At 35.2% G+C, this 19,631-nt stretch overlaps 1 protein-coding gene and 1 long non-coding RNA gene across 3 annotated transcripts in view; one reads left to right on the top strand and one right to left on the bottom strand.

Moving 5' to 3' along the window:
• The window catches only part of bnip3lb (BCL2 interacting protein 3 like b), a 34,635-nt gene extending 23,923 nt beyond the window's left edge, over positions 1 to 10,712 (bottom strand). Inside the window, exon 1 of one of the 2 annotated variants that reach the window (XR_015500424.1) lies at positions 10,535 to 10,712. Coding sequence is in view for 1 of the 2 variants with exons in the window: in NM_205571.2 (NP_991134.2) it covers positions 10,535 to 10,586 (52 nt within the window). In the remaining variant the exon portion in view is untranslated. 2 annotated transcript variants of the gene reach the window in all.
• Positions 10,713 to 11,338: 626 nt separating this feature from the next.
• LOC147842036 (uncharacterized) lies at positions 11,339 to 18,190 on the top strand. The gene is made up of 2 exons (XR_015500991.1): positions 11,339 to 11,583; positions 17,284 to 18,190. It is a non-coding gene; the product is annotated as an uncharacterized LOC147842036 (long non-coding RNA).
• The last annotated feature ends 1,441 nt before the right edge of the window (positions 18,191 to 19,631 follow it).

The following is a 19,631-nucleotide window of genomic DNA, read 5'->3' as shown; positions in this document are numbered from 1 at the left end:
TGTATTGATTACCATTGTAAGAGAATGCAAATAATAGAGGTCTGTTTAAGTGCCTTATTTGATCATCTATCGATATTTGGTTTTTGCTATTTTACAACAATTGATTGAATAGATGATACATAGTATTCTATTGTTACTTGTTTCTTTTGTTTTTTAGATGTTTCTAAAGATATTTAGATGGTTCTCTACATTTTTTGTATTTTTTCCATTCACTTGACATTTGAAAGTAAGGTTTCAGATTATTTTTGTTCTGTAACATAGCTGCTAACTTACGTAAATTTAATATAAAAAAAAAAGCGGGAGTACCTAACCTAGAAAGGTAGAAGTGGTTTATGATGTGGAGCCTGAATGCTCAATTAGGTTTTTTCTATGGGGAATATTTTATATTTATTTCAATTATTTATTTATTTTACTTTCTTGCTTTTTTTTCTGGTTTCTTTGTTAACTTTTTAATGTTTTATTTCAACATGGAGTCTGTCAAAATCAGGATCTAAGGAAATGGCTAGTGTAACTACAGTGAATGGCAATGAGATGCGTCTAATCTCCTGGAATGTCAAAGGAATTAATAATAGGGTCAAGGCTGGCAAGGTTTTATTACATTTAAAGCAACTAAAGGCTGACATTATGTTTCTACAAGAAACACATTTAAAATCTTCTGATTTGACACGAATTAAGAGACCCTGGATGGGTAATTTTTACCATTCCAAATTTTCTCAAAGAGCTCGTGGGGCAGCTATTATAATGCATAGAAAGGTTATGTTTGAAGAGTCGCATATAATTTCAGATCCAAATGGTCGTTTTGTAGTAGTCCAAGGCAAGCTAAACAATGTCCCAATCATTTTGGCCTCAGTCTATGCTCCCAATTGGGATGACGACAACTTTTTTGTAAAATTTTTTTCTATTCTCCCGAATGTGGCTGACCACCATATACTTATTGGGGGGGATTTTAACCTGGTTCAAGATATTGTGTTGGATAGATCCTCTTCTAAGCAATCAGTTTTATCCAAGTCGGCAAAAATAGTGGCAGACTATAGTTCTCAGTTGGGTATCTCTGACCCTTGGAGACACAAACATCCTCAGGATAAAATCTACTCTTTTTTCTCACATGTGCATCATACATTCTCAAGGATTGATTTCTTTCTTCTTGATAATAAACTGTTAAACTGCGTCAAGGCATGTACCTATCATGCAATAGTAATTTCCGACCATTCCCCTGTATCCATAGATGTAGTTTTAGTCCCTAACAGACTTACATCCCCAATCTGGAGATTAGACTCTTCCAGATTATCAGATGACAATTTTAAAAACTTAATAGCTTCGAAAATTAATTTGTATTTTGAACTTAATCAGACCCCAGATATCAGTAGTCTAACTATTTGGGAAGCTTTTAAAGCCTATATGCGGGGGCAGATTATTTCTTTTATATCTCACTTGAAGAAAACTGAAACTTCCAGATTGTCTTCAATCACAGATGATCTTCACAAATTAGATATATTATATGCCTCTTCCCCCTCCCCTTCCCTTTATAATAAACGAGTACAGTTACATGCAGAACATAATCTTTTACTGACAAATACAATAGCAAGACAACTTAGACAAAGCAAGCAACGTTTCTTTGAACATGGGGACAAAGCCGGTAAGCTTTTGGCTCACCAAGCCCGCACAATTTATGCCTCAAGGTGGATTTCAAAAGTCAAAGCGCCAACAGGTGAATTGACATCAGATCATAAAGGGATTAACTCTGTATTTTTAGATTACTATAAAACATTATATATGTCAGAAAATTCCTCGAACTTTACAAGCTGGGATTCCCTCAATGCCTTAACATTTCCGAAAATTGACGAAACTCTTTCTATTAATTTAGGCAGTCCTATCACTGAGGTAGAGATACAAGACGCAATTAAATCTATGCAATCTGGTAAATCGCCAGGTCCGGACGGCTTCACAGCCGAGTTTTATAAGTCATTTGCCTCCTCACTAACCCCAGTCTTAGCAAGGTTATATAACGATTCATTTAAAGAAGGCCACCTCCCACCCACTTTATGCGAAGCTTCAATATCATTGCTTCTTAAAAAAGATAAAGACCCCACCAACTGTAGCAGTTATAGGCCAGTATTACTGCTTAATGTGGATTTTAAAATTTTGGCTAAAGTATTGTCATGCCGTCTCCAATCTATACTACCATCTTTAATATGTCTAGACCAGACAGGCTTTATACCAATGAGACACTCATTCTTTAATACTAGGAGACTTCTTAATATTCTTTTTTCACCTCCTTCTGATTCACCAGAAATAATTTTGTCATTAGATGCTGAAAAGGCATTTGACAGAGTGGAATGGGCTTATTTATATTTTATTTTAGAGAAGTTTGGGTTTGATGCTAACTTTATCTCTTGGATTAAGTTACTCTATTCATCACCAGTTGCGTCAGTTTACACTAATGGTTTAAATTCACCCCTTTTTTTCCTTCAACGTGGAACACGACAGGGCTGTCCCCTTTCCCCCTTACTTTTTAACCTTGCTATAGAGCCTCTAGCTATATGGCTCCGTAGCCATAATGGTTTTGAGGGAATATCACGATATGGCTTAGTACATAAACTCTCATTCTATGCTGACGATCTCTTACTTTACATTTCTAATCCGGCCACCTCCCTACCAGTGATTTTGGACATTCTAGATAAATTCAGTCACCTCTCAGGTTATAAAATAAATTTACAGAAAAGTGAACTATTTTTTGTCAACTCTGAAGCGAGTAAGATCTCATACTCACATTTTCCTTTTAAAATAGCTATAAGTGGGTTCAAATACCTTGGAATTTTCTTTACCAACTCATTCAATAACTTATTTATTAATAATTTCCAACCAGTGATTGATAAAATCAAATTACACTTTTCTAAATGGTCGTCACTACCTTTGTCCCTTGTAGGCCGTATTAATTTAGTAAAAATGGTTATTTTACCTAAATTTCTCTATCTTTTTCAACATGTTCCAATTCTCATTAAGAAATCTTTTTTTACTAATTTGGATGGTATTTTACGTTCATTTATCTGGGGCAACAAGCCTGCACGCCTCAAGAAATCAGTTCTCCAACTTCCTAAATCCAAAGGAGGACTTGCACTTCCCAACTTCCAACAATACTACTGGGCTTGTAATATTAATAAGATTCTCTACTGGAAGAATCCTCCTCCAGCTGACAATTGTGCCCCCTGGGTTCACTCAGAGATAGTGTCAACAAAAGGCACTCTGCACTCTGTTATCAGCTCCCAGCTTCCATTAATTATCAGCGGAATTTCAACTAACTTGGTAGTCACTAACTCTATAAAAATTTGGGTTCAATTCAGAAAACATTACGGCTTACATAAAACATCTATCCATACACCTATTTTGAACAATAAATTTTTCTCACCATCTTGTTCTGATAACACTTTTCGCATTTGGGCAGCTAATGGACTCATTGAGGTAAAGGATTTATATGAAGACGGGGTATTTACATCTTTTTCATTCCTATCCACTAAATACAATCTCCCCAACAGTCACTTGTTTCGCTTCTTTCAGGTCAGACACTTTGTTAAGAAATTGTTTCCCCACTTTCCTAACCGCCCTCCTGAACACCATCTTGATTATTTTGTCAGTTTAGATACGGGTCAGAAACATTTAATATCAGCAATTTATAATTTAATAAGTACACTAAATGAAAATCCTATAGTGTCTCTCAAAGAATCTTGGGAAAATGACCTTGGCATTGATATTATGGAAGAACAATGGGAGGATATTTTAAAGATGGTCCACTCTTCTTCCATATGCGCCAGACATGGCCTAATGCAGTGTAAGGTACTCCATAGAGCTCATTTAACCAATGCCAAATTAGCCAGATTTTTCCCTGATAGAAGTGATGCCTGTCATCGTTGTAAGCAGTCTCCGGCCAACCATCTTCATATGTTCTGGAGTTGCCCTCAATTAAAAAATTTCTGGTCCAGTGTTTTTGACACTCTCAATAAATCTACTAACATAAATCTAGACCCTAACCCCTTGACAGCACTTTTTGGTATTTCAGAGATAGTTGACCTGACTGTTGCATCTCGCCAAGTTATTGCCTTTTCTACTCTTCTAGCTAGACGAGCCATTCTTATCAAATGGAAACAGGTGATTCCTCCATCACATGACATGTGGATCCGAGAAATTTTTAGTTACATAAAACTTGAAAAATTAAGATGTTTACTTGCAGGATCTCTCAAATCTTTTTACAAGACCTGGAACCCTGTTTTAGACTATATCAAAGGCTTACCTTGTTTAGTTGATATCAGATCTAATAAACAGTAATTAATTGAAAAGAGAAAATATTGACTCCTTAATGTGAACTTTTAATTACTATTTTTTTTCAATTGTTATTATTATAATTTTATAATTTTATTTATTTTATTTATTTATTTTTTATTTATTTTGCTTGTATCGTAAACTTGCTCATTTATTATTATACTGTTTAACAATTTCTTTTAATTCTTGTATTTTATTTATTATTATTTTGTTTAGAGGATATGTTTGTTTATAATTCATACATTTGAACTTATTTTATTTTAAGGGGACAGTGGGAAAATAAGGAAAATAAGACACTCTGTAATTTTTCCTTTATTGTATTGTATACTATGATGTATTGTCTTGTTAATCCCAATAAAAAAAAAAAAAAAAAAAATCTGTCATATGTTTTTGTTTGTTTCTAAAGAGTAAAAAACTGCATCGAATTCACTCTCATGCAAATGTGTAATTAACTACATACAGTTGAAGTCAGACTTATTAAACCCCCTGAATTATTAGCCCCCCTATTTTTTCCACAATTTCTGTTAACCGGACAGATTTTTTTCATTAAATTTCTAAACATAATAGTTTTAATAACTCATTTCTAATAACTGTTGTTTTATCTTTGCCATGATCACACTAAATAATATTTGACTAGATATTTTTCAAGACACTTCTATACAGCCTAAAGTGACATTTAAAGGCTTAACTAGGTTAATTAGGTTAACTAAGCAGGATAGGGTAATTAGACAAGTTATTGTATAATGATGGTTTGTTCTGCAGTCTATAAAAAAAATATAGCCTAAAGGGGCTAATGATTTTGAGCTTAAAAAATTTAAAACTGCTTTTCTTCTAGCTAAAATAAAACGAATAAGACTTTCTCCAGAAGAAAATATATTATCAGACATACTGTGAAAATTTCCTTGCTCTGTTTAACATTATTTGGGAAAGAAAAAAAATAAATAAATAAAATCAAAGGAGGGCTAATAGTTCTGACTTCAACTGTATGTGACCAAAGACCGCAAAAACATTCAAATATACATTTAGAAATTTCTGCATAATATAAAAGTTGAAAAAATGGGTTTTACATTAATTTTTGGTTTGTTAGGACACGACAAAATTTGGTCAAAAAACAACTAAAAAAATAATATAAAATATATTAAAAATTATGATATTGAGACAAACTGTCCTTAAAGTTGTCTAAATTAAGTGTTTAGCAATGCACATAAACCCAAAATTGAGTTTTTATATATTTACAGTAGCAAATGTTTGAATTATCTTTACAGAAAAATGATCTTTACTTAATTAAGAAAGAGATGCATCATTTTGACCCAAACAATAGCTAAAATATTTCTGTGCAACAGAAGACTAGCTTTATGGTCCATGGTCATTTAAAAATGTACTTGATTAGTTCTCTGTGAATAATTCTGACTATATGGTCGTAACATTAAATCTTGTAATTATAACATATAATATATGTAGATCATTCCCTTTTACAGCCATTTAACAGTACACTTATAAGCCACCATTTATTTTTAAATTAGTTAATTTACTAAAAGGTAAAAATGGTTAAAACCAAATAAGCACATAAAAACAAATTCATCTAATAAAGTCTTGATTCTTTGATTTATTTATGGATAAATTATAACCTGAACATTTTCTTGACACGTTTTGTGAAATTCATCCTTGTAGATCTTTGTCTGTGGGCATAGTCTCTTCGCACGTCCTCCAACAAGCAGTCATCACGTCTAGTACACAGCCAGACTGTCATACAAACACTGCAAGCCAAAACGCAGAGCCCACATTTGCCCATCTGTTATGCCAAAAGAACCTGGCCAACAGTCACTTCACTTTCCCAGAAGAATCGCTCTGATTTACTTGTCTTCAGCAGCACTAGTGCATTTGAAAGCTGAGGTCATCACTTTGAGAAGCACTGAGATCTGGCAGCCTCATTTGTGGGAAACCAAGAGGTTTATGAGATGATGGGGCCTGTGGTGCTGATGAAACAGTTTCACAATGTAGTGAATGAGAGACTTGAATTCATTGAGAAAAATGAGCTTGAAGGTTCACGAAACCCTCAAGTACTTTTTTTGCGATTTTAACAGATTTGTGTGTGTTGAGCATCAGTAAGGATAACGTTACCTATAAGGATAACGTTACCTGTTACCTATATTTGTGGGGAAAACTGGATAATTTTGAAATTTTGTCAGCTAATTCATTGCAACGTAGCGCAGAACTGCAAGTGCAAAGATTCTGTGCCGGTTTCTCATTATTATTCATAGAGAAGTTTTCTTATCCTATGAGAAGAGCCGGCTTCTTAATTATTCATGAGAGCACGTGCTTTCCGAAGACAAAGCAGACCTGCCAGTGCCAAGCTCAGTTGTGAAATCCTTTGTTGATGACTGGGTGAGAAGCGTCCGCGGAGCCATGGCACGCACTATTTAGCCGTTCATGAAGTGTTGTATGTGTTTGTTTCATTGATCCACGGGGTTTGTTGCATGTTTTTCCCTGTGATCCTGTCAGGGCAGATACAGCTAAGTTGTGTGTGTGCTGCAAGCATTTTTGTCGGGAGAGAATAGCGGAAGTTGTCTTTTATCAGGAGTTCGTTCACATTTAGACACATCGCCGTGCTGCTGTGTTCGCCTCCTCCAGATTACCAGCAGGGCTAATGGTTAAAATAGACAGGGCAGAGACCTGCTGCATTCAGAGAGAGTCTGCATTCAGACCCGGGGATTGAGGGAAAAGTCCTCATTTAGTGTTTATATGAACACGATTATCTTTGTAATGATATAAATTGTGGTTATGTGTATATGAAATTACGAATGTAGCATGGCATAAAATTACTGTTTATTTCTTTGCATTTTAACTGAGGTGGACCTAAACTGAAAGTGGGGGGTGTCATGGCCCTTTAAGTGTGATGTCATGGGAAGTGGCTTCTGGGTCCAAGCGTTCTATCAAACTGTATGGGGAGACTCATCAAATGGTCATAATAAATATTTAAAAGGTGATGTAATACTTTCAAAAATTGCGGTCGCAATAGATAAAATGAGTTTCAAATGAGTAGCGGCTTGGACCCGGAAACGGTATTTCATACGTCACGACTTAACAAGCAGACAAAATTGAATTAAAGCACACACTAGAGTTTCGCCATTGGCTTTTTTGCTATATAAATAACAGACTATTTTGATAAGCTAAGCTTTACACATATCAACAAAATTAAGTCATTAGCTTAAACGACATTAAAATGTTCACATTTAAAAACACAAATAGGTTTTTGCATTTTTCACAAATTAATTCTCTCTAAGCCGAAAAGAAAATGAATGAATGAATGCATGGCATCCACCATTTTGTCATTATCATGTGATCTACCAGCATCAGTTGTGCTGCTTCAATTTCATGGACCCTTTTAACAAGCCTGCTATAATGCGTTTAACAGTCATCAGCATCTTAAATCCTTTAAAGATTTTGATATTTATAGTTTTTAAAACATATAAACATTTATATGTATCTGTATGTAGTATATCATCTTTGCTTCAAATTACAAAAAAACAAATTACCACTTGTGCGAGGTGTTTCTAATGCAGTGTCTATGGGACAGGACAGTAAACTTGACGTTATTCTCTCCACTGGCTGCAGCCATCTGTCTCACACATTTTTTTTTTCCTTTTGCCTTTATAACATCATCATGGAGCTTTTCTATTATTATTTGAGCAAAAAAGATTGTAAAAAAAACCAAATTGTTGTATTCATCCATTCACTGCACTTTGAGTTTTTCTATGTCGACTTCCTCTTTTGAGAAACCCGGAAATTTTCAAATCAGCTTTATTTGTATAGCGCTTTTACAATGTAGATTGTGTCAAAGCAGCTTCACATAAATGGTCATAGTAACTGGAACAGTGTAGTTCAGTTTTTAGTGTTTAAGTTCAGTTCAGTTTAGCTCAGTTCAGTGTGATTTAAAATCATTACTGAGAGTTCAAACACTGAAGAGCAAATTCATCGATGCGTAGCTCTACCAATCCTGAACCATGCGAGCCAGTGGCGACAGCGGAGAGGGAAAAAAAATTCACCTGATAGGAGAGTGAAGAAAAAAAACCTTTAAGAGAACCAGACCCAGTTAGGCACGACCATTTTAATTTCTCCGCTAGCCAAAAGTCTTGTGCAGAGAATGTGAAAAGGGTCTATTCATAAATTCTCTCCTTTGGCCTTATGGGATAGTAAAGTTTCAATTGAATGCAAACTTCAGATTCTCAGTTGATGTAGAAGCTCATCCAGGTACTTCTTGCAGAAAATGTTTCTAATACTATGGAGACCTGTGGCTAAGCATGTTCTGCCCAAGTCGTCGAACGGAAATCAGAAGAGAAGAACTGCCATTCCAGAGCGGAAGCAAATAGATACATTTTGAATAAAGATTACCAAAACAAACCTTTTTTTTAGTGGATTAACTTGCACAGATTATTTGTTCACCTTAAGAGAAACAATGTGCGCTAGTGAAATAAACACTTTAAATTTTGATTTTATGTAGACTTTAAATGCCGGATACTGAGATGGGTGAATTCTGAAGAACACATTATTGTTTTTTATGATCCCTCAGCTGTAAAAGTACCTTCTTTAAATGTAAAATTAAAAACCTCACGCTGTTACTTACTTTAAACTACGTGCAAATATAATATGCAAATCTAATTTTCAGCAAAAGCCAACTGATCTAAATGCAGTCTCCATAACCGTTCCTCGTGACACACTTAACATTAAGGAATCCGCCGCTGCTTCACAAAAACTCATTCCCACAAACTAGCACTCCCGATTCTATTTCCTGACTTTCTTTCAGACTCTTTCCACATGTAGACACAGTCTGGACCACATTCGCCTCTGCTGGAAATAGAATACTGGCATGGCGAAATATTAACTCATTAATATTTAGTTTATGCTGGACAGTGCTTTGAATCTTCCCCCCACAAAGCTCAGTCACGTAGCCTAATTAATAATCCATGCGCAAGCTTGTAATAGGGCAGCTGACTACACATACTCCGCCCAAACCGTCTTTCAGCCAATCATTGCTTTCTTACTCGGTACACGATTAATATTCATTAGCCACGTCTTCTCCATAGAGTGGCGTCCTGAACTAGGGTCACAGATGTGGGGACTAGTGACGCTACTAGTTCTGTTCACAGCGCGCACGTAGCGCACTCAGCATTCATTAGTATGCGTTGTTTACATTGAAGGCCAGCTAAAGTGTACTTCTCTAAATCCGCGGTCTTAATATTTAGACAGCAAGATCTAGCTGTCTGCTCTTTACATTTCTGAAAGCATACCAGGAATTGCAATACGATTTATTATAGTCTCGTATATATATTTTTAGGAATTCCCAATAATGTTAAAACATGTTTTAAAGAAATTATTAAATGATTATTAGATTATGACTGATCAGATGACACAAGAAATGAACAAAATAGAAGACAAATAGATAGAAAGATAGATAGATAGATAGATAGATAGATAGATAGATAGATAGATAAATAGATAGATAGATATGTTTAAGCTGTTCAACATGTAACGTTCGCTTTCTGCATGATACATTTTCTTAATTGTCTGGGTTGACAACTTTTTTGGCTTTAATTAATTATTGGCTGCTTCGTTTTTCTGCTACGAGAATTAAATAATAGTTAACAAGTTAAATCAAAATGGTCAGCGACAAATAACAACACCAGTTTGTTTGCAACCTCGCAAATTTCAGACAAAGACCCTATCGCTGTCACATTTCATGCGTTACAAGTCAAACAACTGTAAATAAAATACGTTTTACTAAAGCTCCTTCTCATTAGCACACCAGAAAAACGCGGCTATTTGTGAAATATTTGTAAAACGAATAAAAATAGAGATTCGAGCATCCACACTCCATTTTCGAGTTGCTCTAGTTCTCGTCTTGTTGACATCGGCTTAAGCCCGCCTCCTCAAAACGTATAGTCACTCTATTGGTTAAAGACAAAGTCAATTATATTTAAAGAAGCGGACATTGGACGGGACACTTGTCAATAAATATGACGCGCTCGTATTTCAGCAAACCCCGCCTTCCATGTGTCTATAATGCCACAGAAATTGTTGTCTGGAACTAGGAAATCGAATTTAACATTAAGTGAAAACTTATAAAGTAACAAAAAAACAAAACCACAACTAAGTCAAAGACTTGTCTAACAGTTTTTGTAGCTGTCAGGGAAACACGGCGAGGTGCTCCGGTTGTACGTACCGTTTAATCCAGGCTCCCCGTTGTTGTCCGCTGGAGCAGCAGCGTCGGACATGGTGGCTCTGTGTAGGGCGGCTTGCAATAGACTGTCAGCAGCAGCTCAGAGTCAGCACGAACACACGCGCACATTCGGGCCTGCGCGCTCACGCGTGACGGAGCCTGACCCCAGATCGGACGCTCTGTGGAGAGGACGCTCTCACTTTTGCTAATAACTGCTTTCTGAGGCTGACCTCAGAACGGTTGAGGGAGCGCTGGTTTCCTGCAACGCTGAAGTGACGCAAACGGGGTGCATATCTGATAACAAAGACACTAAGATTACGTAATGGAGTCGAGGACTGCATATTTATGAAAAGCACGTGAATTATGGACACGTTTATCAATAATCTGAAGTGCTGTATGGCGAGTCGATTTAACATTTTGATGTGTAGTTTAATTATTGGTACTAGCACTACTTTATTATGACTTAAAATCATTAATTTAAAATCTTTACAGATCGACAGGGATCCATTTTACTTTTTAAAATGACTGTTTATATGACACAACCCACTGAATTTGGTTATGATGACTTTTATAATATAATGTCATAGTCAGGGGCGGATTTAACCAATAACTTAGCGAGGTAAGCCCCCCATAAATATCTAGAAGTAAAAATTATACCTAACTACATATAAACTCGTTTTCTACCATATTTTGTATGGTGAGAGTTACAAATACAATTTTAACGTAATTAGATATTATTTAATATACATATGATATCTTTATAATAATGTAATGTTATGCAATAATATTACAAAAAGTATCCATCATGGAGCAGTCCAGCAGTAACATTTATTATTTTTCATTTGTAAATTAATAATAATAATAATAATAATAATAAAATCATCATTTTAAAAAAAGCATTAATTTAAAATGTCGAAAAGATTATTAAGTGATAATATATATAAACATAAAAACAAAATAAATAAAAGTAGAAGGGTTCATTTCAGGACTTGGGCCCTGTGGCTGCAATTGCTATGGCCCAAAAAATCACTAAATCCACCCTGGTCATAGAGGTACCAGAGGTGTGGACTCGAGTCATGTGACTTGGACTCGAGTCAGACTCGAGTCATGAATTTGATGACTTTAGACTCGACTTGACAAAATATAAAAAGACTTGCAACTCGACTTGGACTTGAACATAAATGACTTGGACTTTGACTAGGACTTGCCCCTATTGACTTGTAAAGACTTGCTGCTTCCCATGAAAAGCCCAACGATAAAAAAGTATGTTGACATGGACCGCTCTCTCTCTCTCCCCGTTTATGTGTGCGTGTGTGTGACAGCATGCGCGCGCGTGTGTGTGAGCATGCGCGCTTTCGGCTTGACGTCCAATCAAAGCACGGTAGATTGTTTTGATTCGACAGTATCCAACGTGACTACTATGAGGCGCCGGAGTGGACAAAAGTCAAGCGAACGCAGAGAGAATTTGAATTTGAACTTGAGATCGAGCCAATACTCGCGTGCCAATACTCGCTCTCTCTCTCTCTCACATACAACATACACCTCTCTCTCTCTCTCTCTCTCTCTCTCTCTCTCGTGCATTCAGTCTCTTTGCGTTCGCTTGACTTTTGTTTACGATGGCGTCTCATACCTTTAGTGCTTTTGCTCTCACGGGATCCTCCTGTTAAACTGACCCTTCGCTAAGCCACGCCCAAAAACCGCCACCCACCAATCGCGGCTTACCAATCGTAGCTACGGGCAGAGGCTCTGTCAAGCTTTCGAGCGAGGGAAACAAGCCAAATCGTTGCGCAATTGGATTGTGAAAATCTGACACCCGCTATCCTAAAAGTTTGGACTGGGTGGTGGGATCTTTTCCCTTTTCAAAACCAAAGCCCAAGAGGAGAAATGCCAGCGTGGATCAAGCTGTGTGAGGGGCGGTAAAGGAGTTAAGCTAAGTTGGTTTTGTTTTCGATATTCACATTCAATGATAGGTGGCAATAACTCACACCCCTCTTATCCTAAACAGATCTAAACTGTGTTTCTTTAAAAAAAAAAAAAAAAAAAAAAACAAAGCAGGTTATGCTTCCCAGCGGTCTTTTTCTTTTTTTCCACTCGATATTATGAGCCAGGGCTCGACAATAAGGACTGCCCGATGGCCCGGGGCCAGCGTGCGAGACACTCGGGCCAGTGTACAAAATGTTACTGGCTCGATTGGGCCAGCTGCTGCCTTTTTGCCTGCCAGATCGAGCCAGAGCTGCGTGCTGCGACTGTCTGTCAATTGTGTGCAAATACAATCTTACGGTGCTTTCACACATAGACGTTTGTTTCGGAATCTGTCTCGTTTCACCCGTTAGCGCGTTTTTTTCGCATATATCCAGCAGTTGCGCTCGCTTCCGCGCCAAATCAATCAGTCCAAGATCGCCTGAATGAGACGCGGTCTCTGTCCTATTGAGCGTATCGATTGTAGCGAGAAAACAAAACAATGCAACGAACTAACGACCCAGGCTATTTCACAGTGTATCATGATCGTGTAATAGCCATATATACGGCTATATGAAGAGGGAATGATGAGCAGGGCGAGATGTCATTCTTACCGGTAAATGCGAAAGTGAAAGCATGCTGAAATATTACCGAGAGCTGTTTGTCCAGCCTGATCTCGGTTTATCCGTCAGGAAAATTGACCGAAATTACTATCTGTTAATTTTTCCATATTATAATCGTATAATATGTTGTATTAGGCCTGTTGTTTTGTTCATTTCCGCACTGACAGCTCGAAAGAAAGATTTACATTGATCTGATGCAGTCTCGGTTCATCTGCTATGTCTCTCTATAATTTAAGCCTAAAATACAGAATTATAGTCAACGTTTCTTTAATAGATTGATTAATTCAATTGATCGATTTCTACAAAACCTGACAATTGAAATGAGGCTCTGTATATATGAGAAAGTCTGACCTCGATTTGTATTTGGTGACGATGTCTGTGGGTTGTTAAAATTAAAGTGCACATTTTCAGTTATAAAATATTCTATACACAATACACAAAAGTTTGGGGTCAGTGTGATTAAATATGTTAAAACAAGCTTCTTCTGCTCACCAGGGCTGCAATTATTTCATCATAAATACAAATTGTGAAATGCTGCACTATAAAATAACTGTTCAAAAGTAGTTTATCATTTAATTTATTCATTTATTCCAGTGATTTTAAAGATGAGATTTCAGCTTCATTACTCCAGTCACATGATCCTTCAGAAATCACTAATATTAATTATTATTATATTTATTAATGGTAATGATAATGTTAATGTTAATTAATGATAATGTCTGGAATAATTATTTTATTTGAAACTAAATACAATAACAAAGCAGTTATTTAAAATTTTAATAAATATTTAACAATTACACCTTTTTTACATTTATAAATATAGCCTTGATGAACTGAATAGTTTTCCTTAAACATTTTAAAAATTACCGTAAATATATATACAGATTTATTAGCCCCCTTTTGTTTTTTGTTTTTTCTTTTTAAAATATTTCCTAAATGATGTTTAACAAAGCAAAGAAATGTTGATATTTTGTCTGATAATATTTTTTCCTCTGAACAAAATCTTATTTGTTTTATTTTGGCTAGAATAAAAACATTTTTTTAACCATTTTAAGGTAAAATTTATTAGCCTCTTAAGCTAATTGTTTTTCAGACTGTCTACAGAACAAACCATCATTATACAATAACTAGCCTAATTACCCTAACCTGCCTAGTTAACCTAATTACCCTAGTTAAGCCTTTAAATGTCACTTTAAGCTGTATAGAAGTGTCTTGAAGAATATCTAGTAAAATATTATTTACAGTCATCATGACAAAGATAAAATAAATCAGTTATTAGAGATGAGTTATTAAAACTATTATGTTTAGAAATGTGCTGAGAAAATCTGTTCTCTGTTAAATAGAAATTGGGGAAAAAAATAAACAGGGGTGCTAATAATTTAAGGGGACTAATAATTCTGAAATCAACTGTGTCAACACACACGCACATTCAAATAGCGATTAACTTCTTTTTTTTTTTTGGTGGGGCCAGTGAAAATTTGGGCTGGGCAAGTAAAAATCAGAACCACTGGCCCGATCGGGCCAGTAGAAAAAATCCTTAGCGTTGAACCCTGTGAGCACTGCTTAGTTTAAACCCTCGCTATTGTAACGCATATAAATACATACACTAATATTTGCTGGTAGGAAAAATCTATTTGTTCACTTCTGTTATTTATACTTTAATGTGCATTTCAATTTTTTTCTTCCACTTAACTGCAAATTTTAATAAAAACTGGATAAAGAGCACACAAACATGCTGACAGTAATAGGTACTGTACACTGTTATGGGTCAATGATGCTAATATTCGGCACAAATCTATCAGTTTCTTAGGTTATTAGATTATTTTATAATTTCACCTCTCCTGCTGTGCATGAACTATGCTGTTGAATGTTCAGCGTATGAGGTGGCTAGGCTAATCTTGCTTCAATTTTGATAAAATTATTTTCTAATCAGTTGCTATTATGTTGTGAATATACCCCTGTAATGTATACTGCAGTCCTCTTTTGTCTGGCTTTCTCAGATATCTCACCTGTTTGCCAAAAATGACTAATTAAATCCTTGGGAATGTCTGACACCAGCGCATACACACTGTAATAGATGTGCCAGGCATGAAAGCTTGACAGGCGTAGCAACAGTAACTAAGGAGGGCGAGGCTTAGCGAAGGGTTATTCCAAGAATGTTGATATGGTTTCTTTCTTGCTTTACTATTTATTAACAATACACAAAAAACTAAAAGGTTAAGGTAAATTCTTTAATAAATTCTAGTGTTTTTGAGTATTATACTTGTTGTATACTTGTATTATACTTATGTTTTAGGCTAGTATTATTTACGACTTGTTAATTAATGCTTCATAATACAGTAGTATTACCAATAGTGAACAGATAAAATAATACAAAGTGTAGTTTTACTACAGTAAAGTGTAGTGATTTGTAGTATAAAATACCCTATATTGTAAAATAATACAGCACTGGGTAATTTGTTTATATTACACTTGTGTTACCATAGCAACTATAGTATTACCACAACTGATCAATTGAAGTTCTTTACTATAGTAGGCTACTGTTCAAAACACAGTACATGCCAATATACGTGTTCAGGGGCCCTGTGGCACAGCTTTCCTCAAAATGAAGAGGATGACATGGAAAATGTCCTCCACAATCTCATCAGTAAAGTGGAAGCCAGCAGACACTAGTTTACTTTATTTTAGCTGCCATGATAAAATGAGATTGATAGTGAGATTTATTTGAAGAGTGAATAATACAGTAGGCTATAATACCTTATCAAGTGTTTCCTTATTTTTATCACAGTTACATTTCCGCTTGCATTAGTTTTTGTTTAAATGCTTTTAAAATAAAATGTATTCTTTACATCCAACATCTATTCCAGAGGTGCCTTATAGTGGTGTAAACCCCTTTACAAGGGGTGTTACCCCTGTGTAAACTCTAGCCACCCCTGTGGCCAACCCGATATGATTTTGCTGTTGACATTATTTATTTAAATCTACTTACATAAATGCAATACAATGCAATATTTCAATAAATAAATAGCAGCCACTAAATTATTGTGGATTGATTGGTGCCACTGACGTAGCTGGCCTCTTCTGGCCCCCCTTAAGCAAATTTTCAGGGGGGCACCACTGGTCTATTCTCTGTCTTTAAGTGTTTGAAACTGAAAATATCTCATCATATAAAACAACCAAAAATGTTATGGTTTATTAGATTAAACATTTAATATATAAGTCTATTTTAGTATTTTGGTTATTGTTATTAAACAGTGCAGCAATATGAATCATATCAAAAAGCATGAAAGGAAGAGGGAACACGACACAAATTGTGAGTTTGCATATAATCTCTGAGAGCGCTCAAGAAAATTTGTGTGTGAGCAGTGCATATTTGAGAGCGAGAGAAAATTTGAGAAGTCGCAATCAGTTTTGTCCACAAACAGAGGAAATCCGTGCACGAGCATCACACAAGGTAGAGAGCAAAGCTCTTCAACGTTATGTGAAGAAAACAACTTTATTGTTTGTATGAAGTAGCCTACTTCATTAACAATATGTGCTACCATTTTACATTGCTGCTAGACAGATTTGCAACTCCATCTCTTTAGCACACACGAGATTCAATTGACAAAATTCCAATTTCACTCAATTTAACTTTGCAGCATATACAGGAGTTGGTCTACTGCTACCACATTGAGGTTATGTAATTTTGGTTAATCACAAGTTGATCACCGAAGACATAACATAGCACAACTAAACTTTAGACAGCAGTAGACCTGCAATTTCTGTGTGATGTGAGGCAAAATGGAGTCTTTTTTTGGTGGAACTCGTTCTTGTGCATTATGCTGTGGAGACGAGACGCAGCACTGTTCAGTACTTTTTCAGAAAATTGCATTTGTATTTTTATATATCTAAGCAATGTTCTTTAATAAAAAAAGGTTTGTTTAATTAATACAGACCTTACAACCATACCTAATCTGTATATATTTTATTTTTCTGTTAAAAAGACTCGAAAAGACTCGAAAATCAAACTGCAGGACTTTGGACTTGACTTGAGACTTGTTGCCTTTGACTCGGGACTTGACTCGGGACTTGCCTGTCTTGACTCGGGACTTGACTCGGGACTTGAGGGCAATGAATTGAGACTTACTTGTGACTTGCCAAACAATGACTTGGTCCCACCTCTGAGAGGTACACAAACAGACCAAATGAATGGTAATTTACGACACTAAGAAAAACTCAAACAGACTTATCGGAATATTTTTTGAAACTATTTTAATGGTTAGCATTGCTGTAGATAATGCATTTTTGGGGGGATTTTAACCATCTTGTACTTATTTTAGTTTTCTTGATATGCTAACAGCCATTAGCATCGTTCACCAGTGTGTTTCGAGGCCAAGGAAGTGAGATTTACACTTTGTTTTTATGCATTTTAGCAGTTTCATCTAAATGTCAACCTTGCCATAAAAAAGGTAAAACTTTATTTTGATGGTCCATTTGAGTATTAGTAGACTGTCTGCTTAATATCCGTTTACACTGCTGCTAAACAGACATTTAACTGATTATAAGAAACTTTGCAAGTATGTTAACTTACACTAACCCTAACCCCAACCCTAACAGTCTACTTATAATCTAATGAGAATTAGTTGGCATGTAGATGCAATTTAACTTAATTTCAATAAACAGACCATCACAATAAAGTGTCCGAAAAAAAAAATAGCCTTACTATTTTTTTTTGTAGGCTTGTATTTTACAGTACTTTTAAATGTCTTTGTCAATGTTTTCAAACAATTATATTTGATTTTCCAAAGTCACACAAGGGCCAAATTCACACCTGTCACATCCATAACAAAGCCTTTTCCTCATGAATGCAAAAATATAAAATAAAATCAGTCATTTTGTTATATAGTGAGCCAACTCTTATCCTTTTGATTAGCGTAATTTCTTTTGGGTTGTGCAGTTTAATTCCTAGTTTCTATGGAGTTGTATACTGCAAACTCGCATACTTGGTCACATCCAAACCATATTTATTTCCCTCAGTTAAACTTTAAAAAAATGTTTACAGAATAATATTTTTTCTTTGTGGATAGCTATTTTTTTTTAAAAATAGACAGATGTTTTAATATAATGTTAACATATACTTTGTTCATTTATGTTTTGAGTTTTTACTGCAAATGTCATATCCGTTTTTGAAAATTCTGCGGCCGTTATCCTTTTTGTGTAAACCCCCAAGACATTGAATCTTTGAAAACTGTAACATCATGCGTGTTAAGTTTGTAGTATGCAGACATGTCGATTTTTAAGGTGAGCGCAATCAAACATACACAATAGTGGCAAATTTCATGGTGGTATTGTTCTAATGATTGCCAAAGGCTTCTTTAGCAAAGTGTGGATTTACTTCTCCAACAGTACAACCAACAGCATAGATGGATTATATACACACATGGCAGAATCTAAATAAACACCAGCAGAGTGAATCATCAATGACACAATCTCTTCTCTAGAGGAACTATTTACACTAACACCCAATACAGCATTGGGTGTTAATAGTGTGTTTTCCCCAATAATTTTCAAAACCTTTTCAAAATGCAAGAGAAAAACTTGCGTTTTTGGCTATATCATGTAAACGTAGCCTAAATGTCACTCTCTTCCAGGTCAAAACACCTGCATGTCCAGAAGGCATGTTAATAAGCTCACTAAAGACCACAGCTTATAGTGTATGCTTAATTATAGGTTTCTGTTAAATACCAGTAAAACATGGTTCTATCAAACTGGTTGATGAATGGATGGAGAATTTGAATGAAAGTTCTGCTTTCGATAAGAAAACTGTGGAGTTTAAGACTTAAAATTAAGGTTTAAAATTTGGAGAACACCTCTTGTCACCAGACAGAAGTCTGTCGTTTCACCGACATTTGGATTAAATACTACAATCTCAATTTTTGTTTCAGATGAAACCTGTACATGAAGAAATAACCATAAGTTCCAGAACATGCATTCACAAAACAGGATTTTTTTGGTCATGTTCACTTTTTGAAATAACCCAAGTTCTGACCATTTATTACAGGTATTAAAACCACTAAAATAGTATTTTGTACCAATATTGACCACGATTAATGTACTCATTTTAAATAGGACTTAAAGGAAAACAGTTAAAAACTAAATTATTAAATCTAGAACCAATATTTGCAACAACTGTATCTAGCCATAAGGAACAAATGTTAAATGTCCGTGCCTTGTTGATGGCCCATTTAGTGGCTTGTATGTTCTTTTTTTAGTTGAATCAGATTTTAAAATTAAAATATATCAGATAAAATTGCTAATCCATCAGTCCATAATCATCTGAGACAGGGCATTTAGCTCAAAAAGCTTGTAACAGTTTTTAATATCACCATATGCTGCAAACAGTCAACTTGTTCCCCTCATTGTTCGCAACAATCTTTATTATAATAATAATAAAAAAAAAAAAAAATATATATATATATATATATATATATATATATATATATATATATATATATATATATATAATTTTTTTTTGC

Source organism: Danio rerio, chromosome 10 (assembly GCF_052040795.2).
Source record: "Danio rerio strain M-AB ecotype USA chromosome 10, GRCz13ab, whole genome shotgun sequence".
Classification (NCBI taxonomy): Eukaryota; Metazoa; Chordata; class Actinopteri; order Cypriniformes; family Danionidae; genus Danio; species Danio rerio.
Note: the sequence above shows the minus strand (reverse complement) of the source record. Positions and strands in the feature narration are given on the sequence as shown.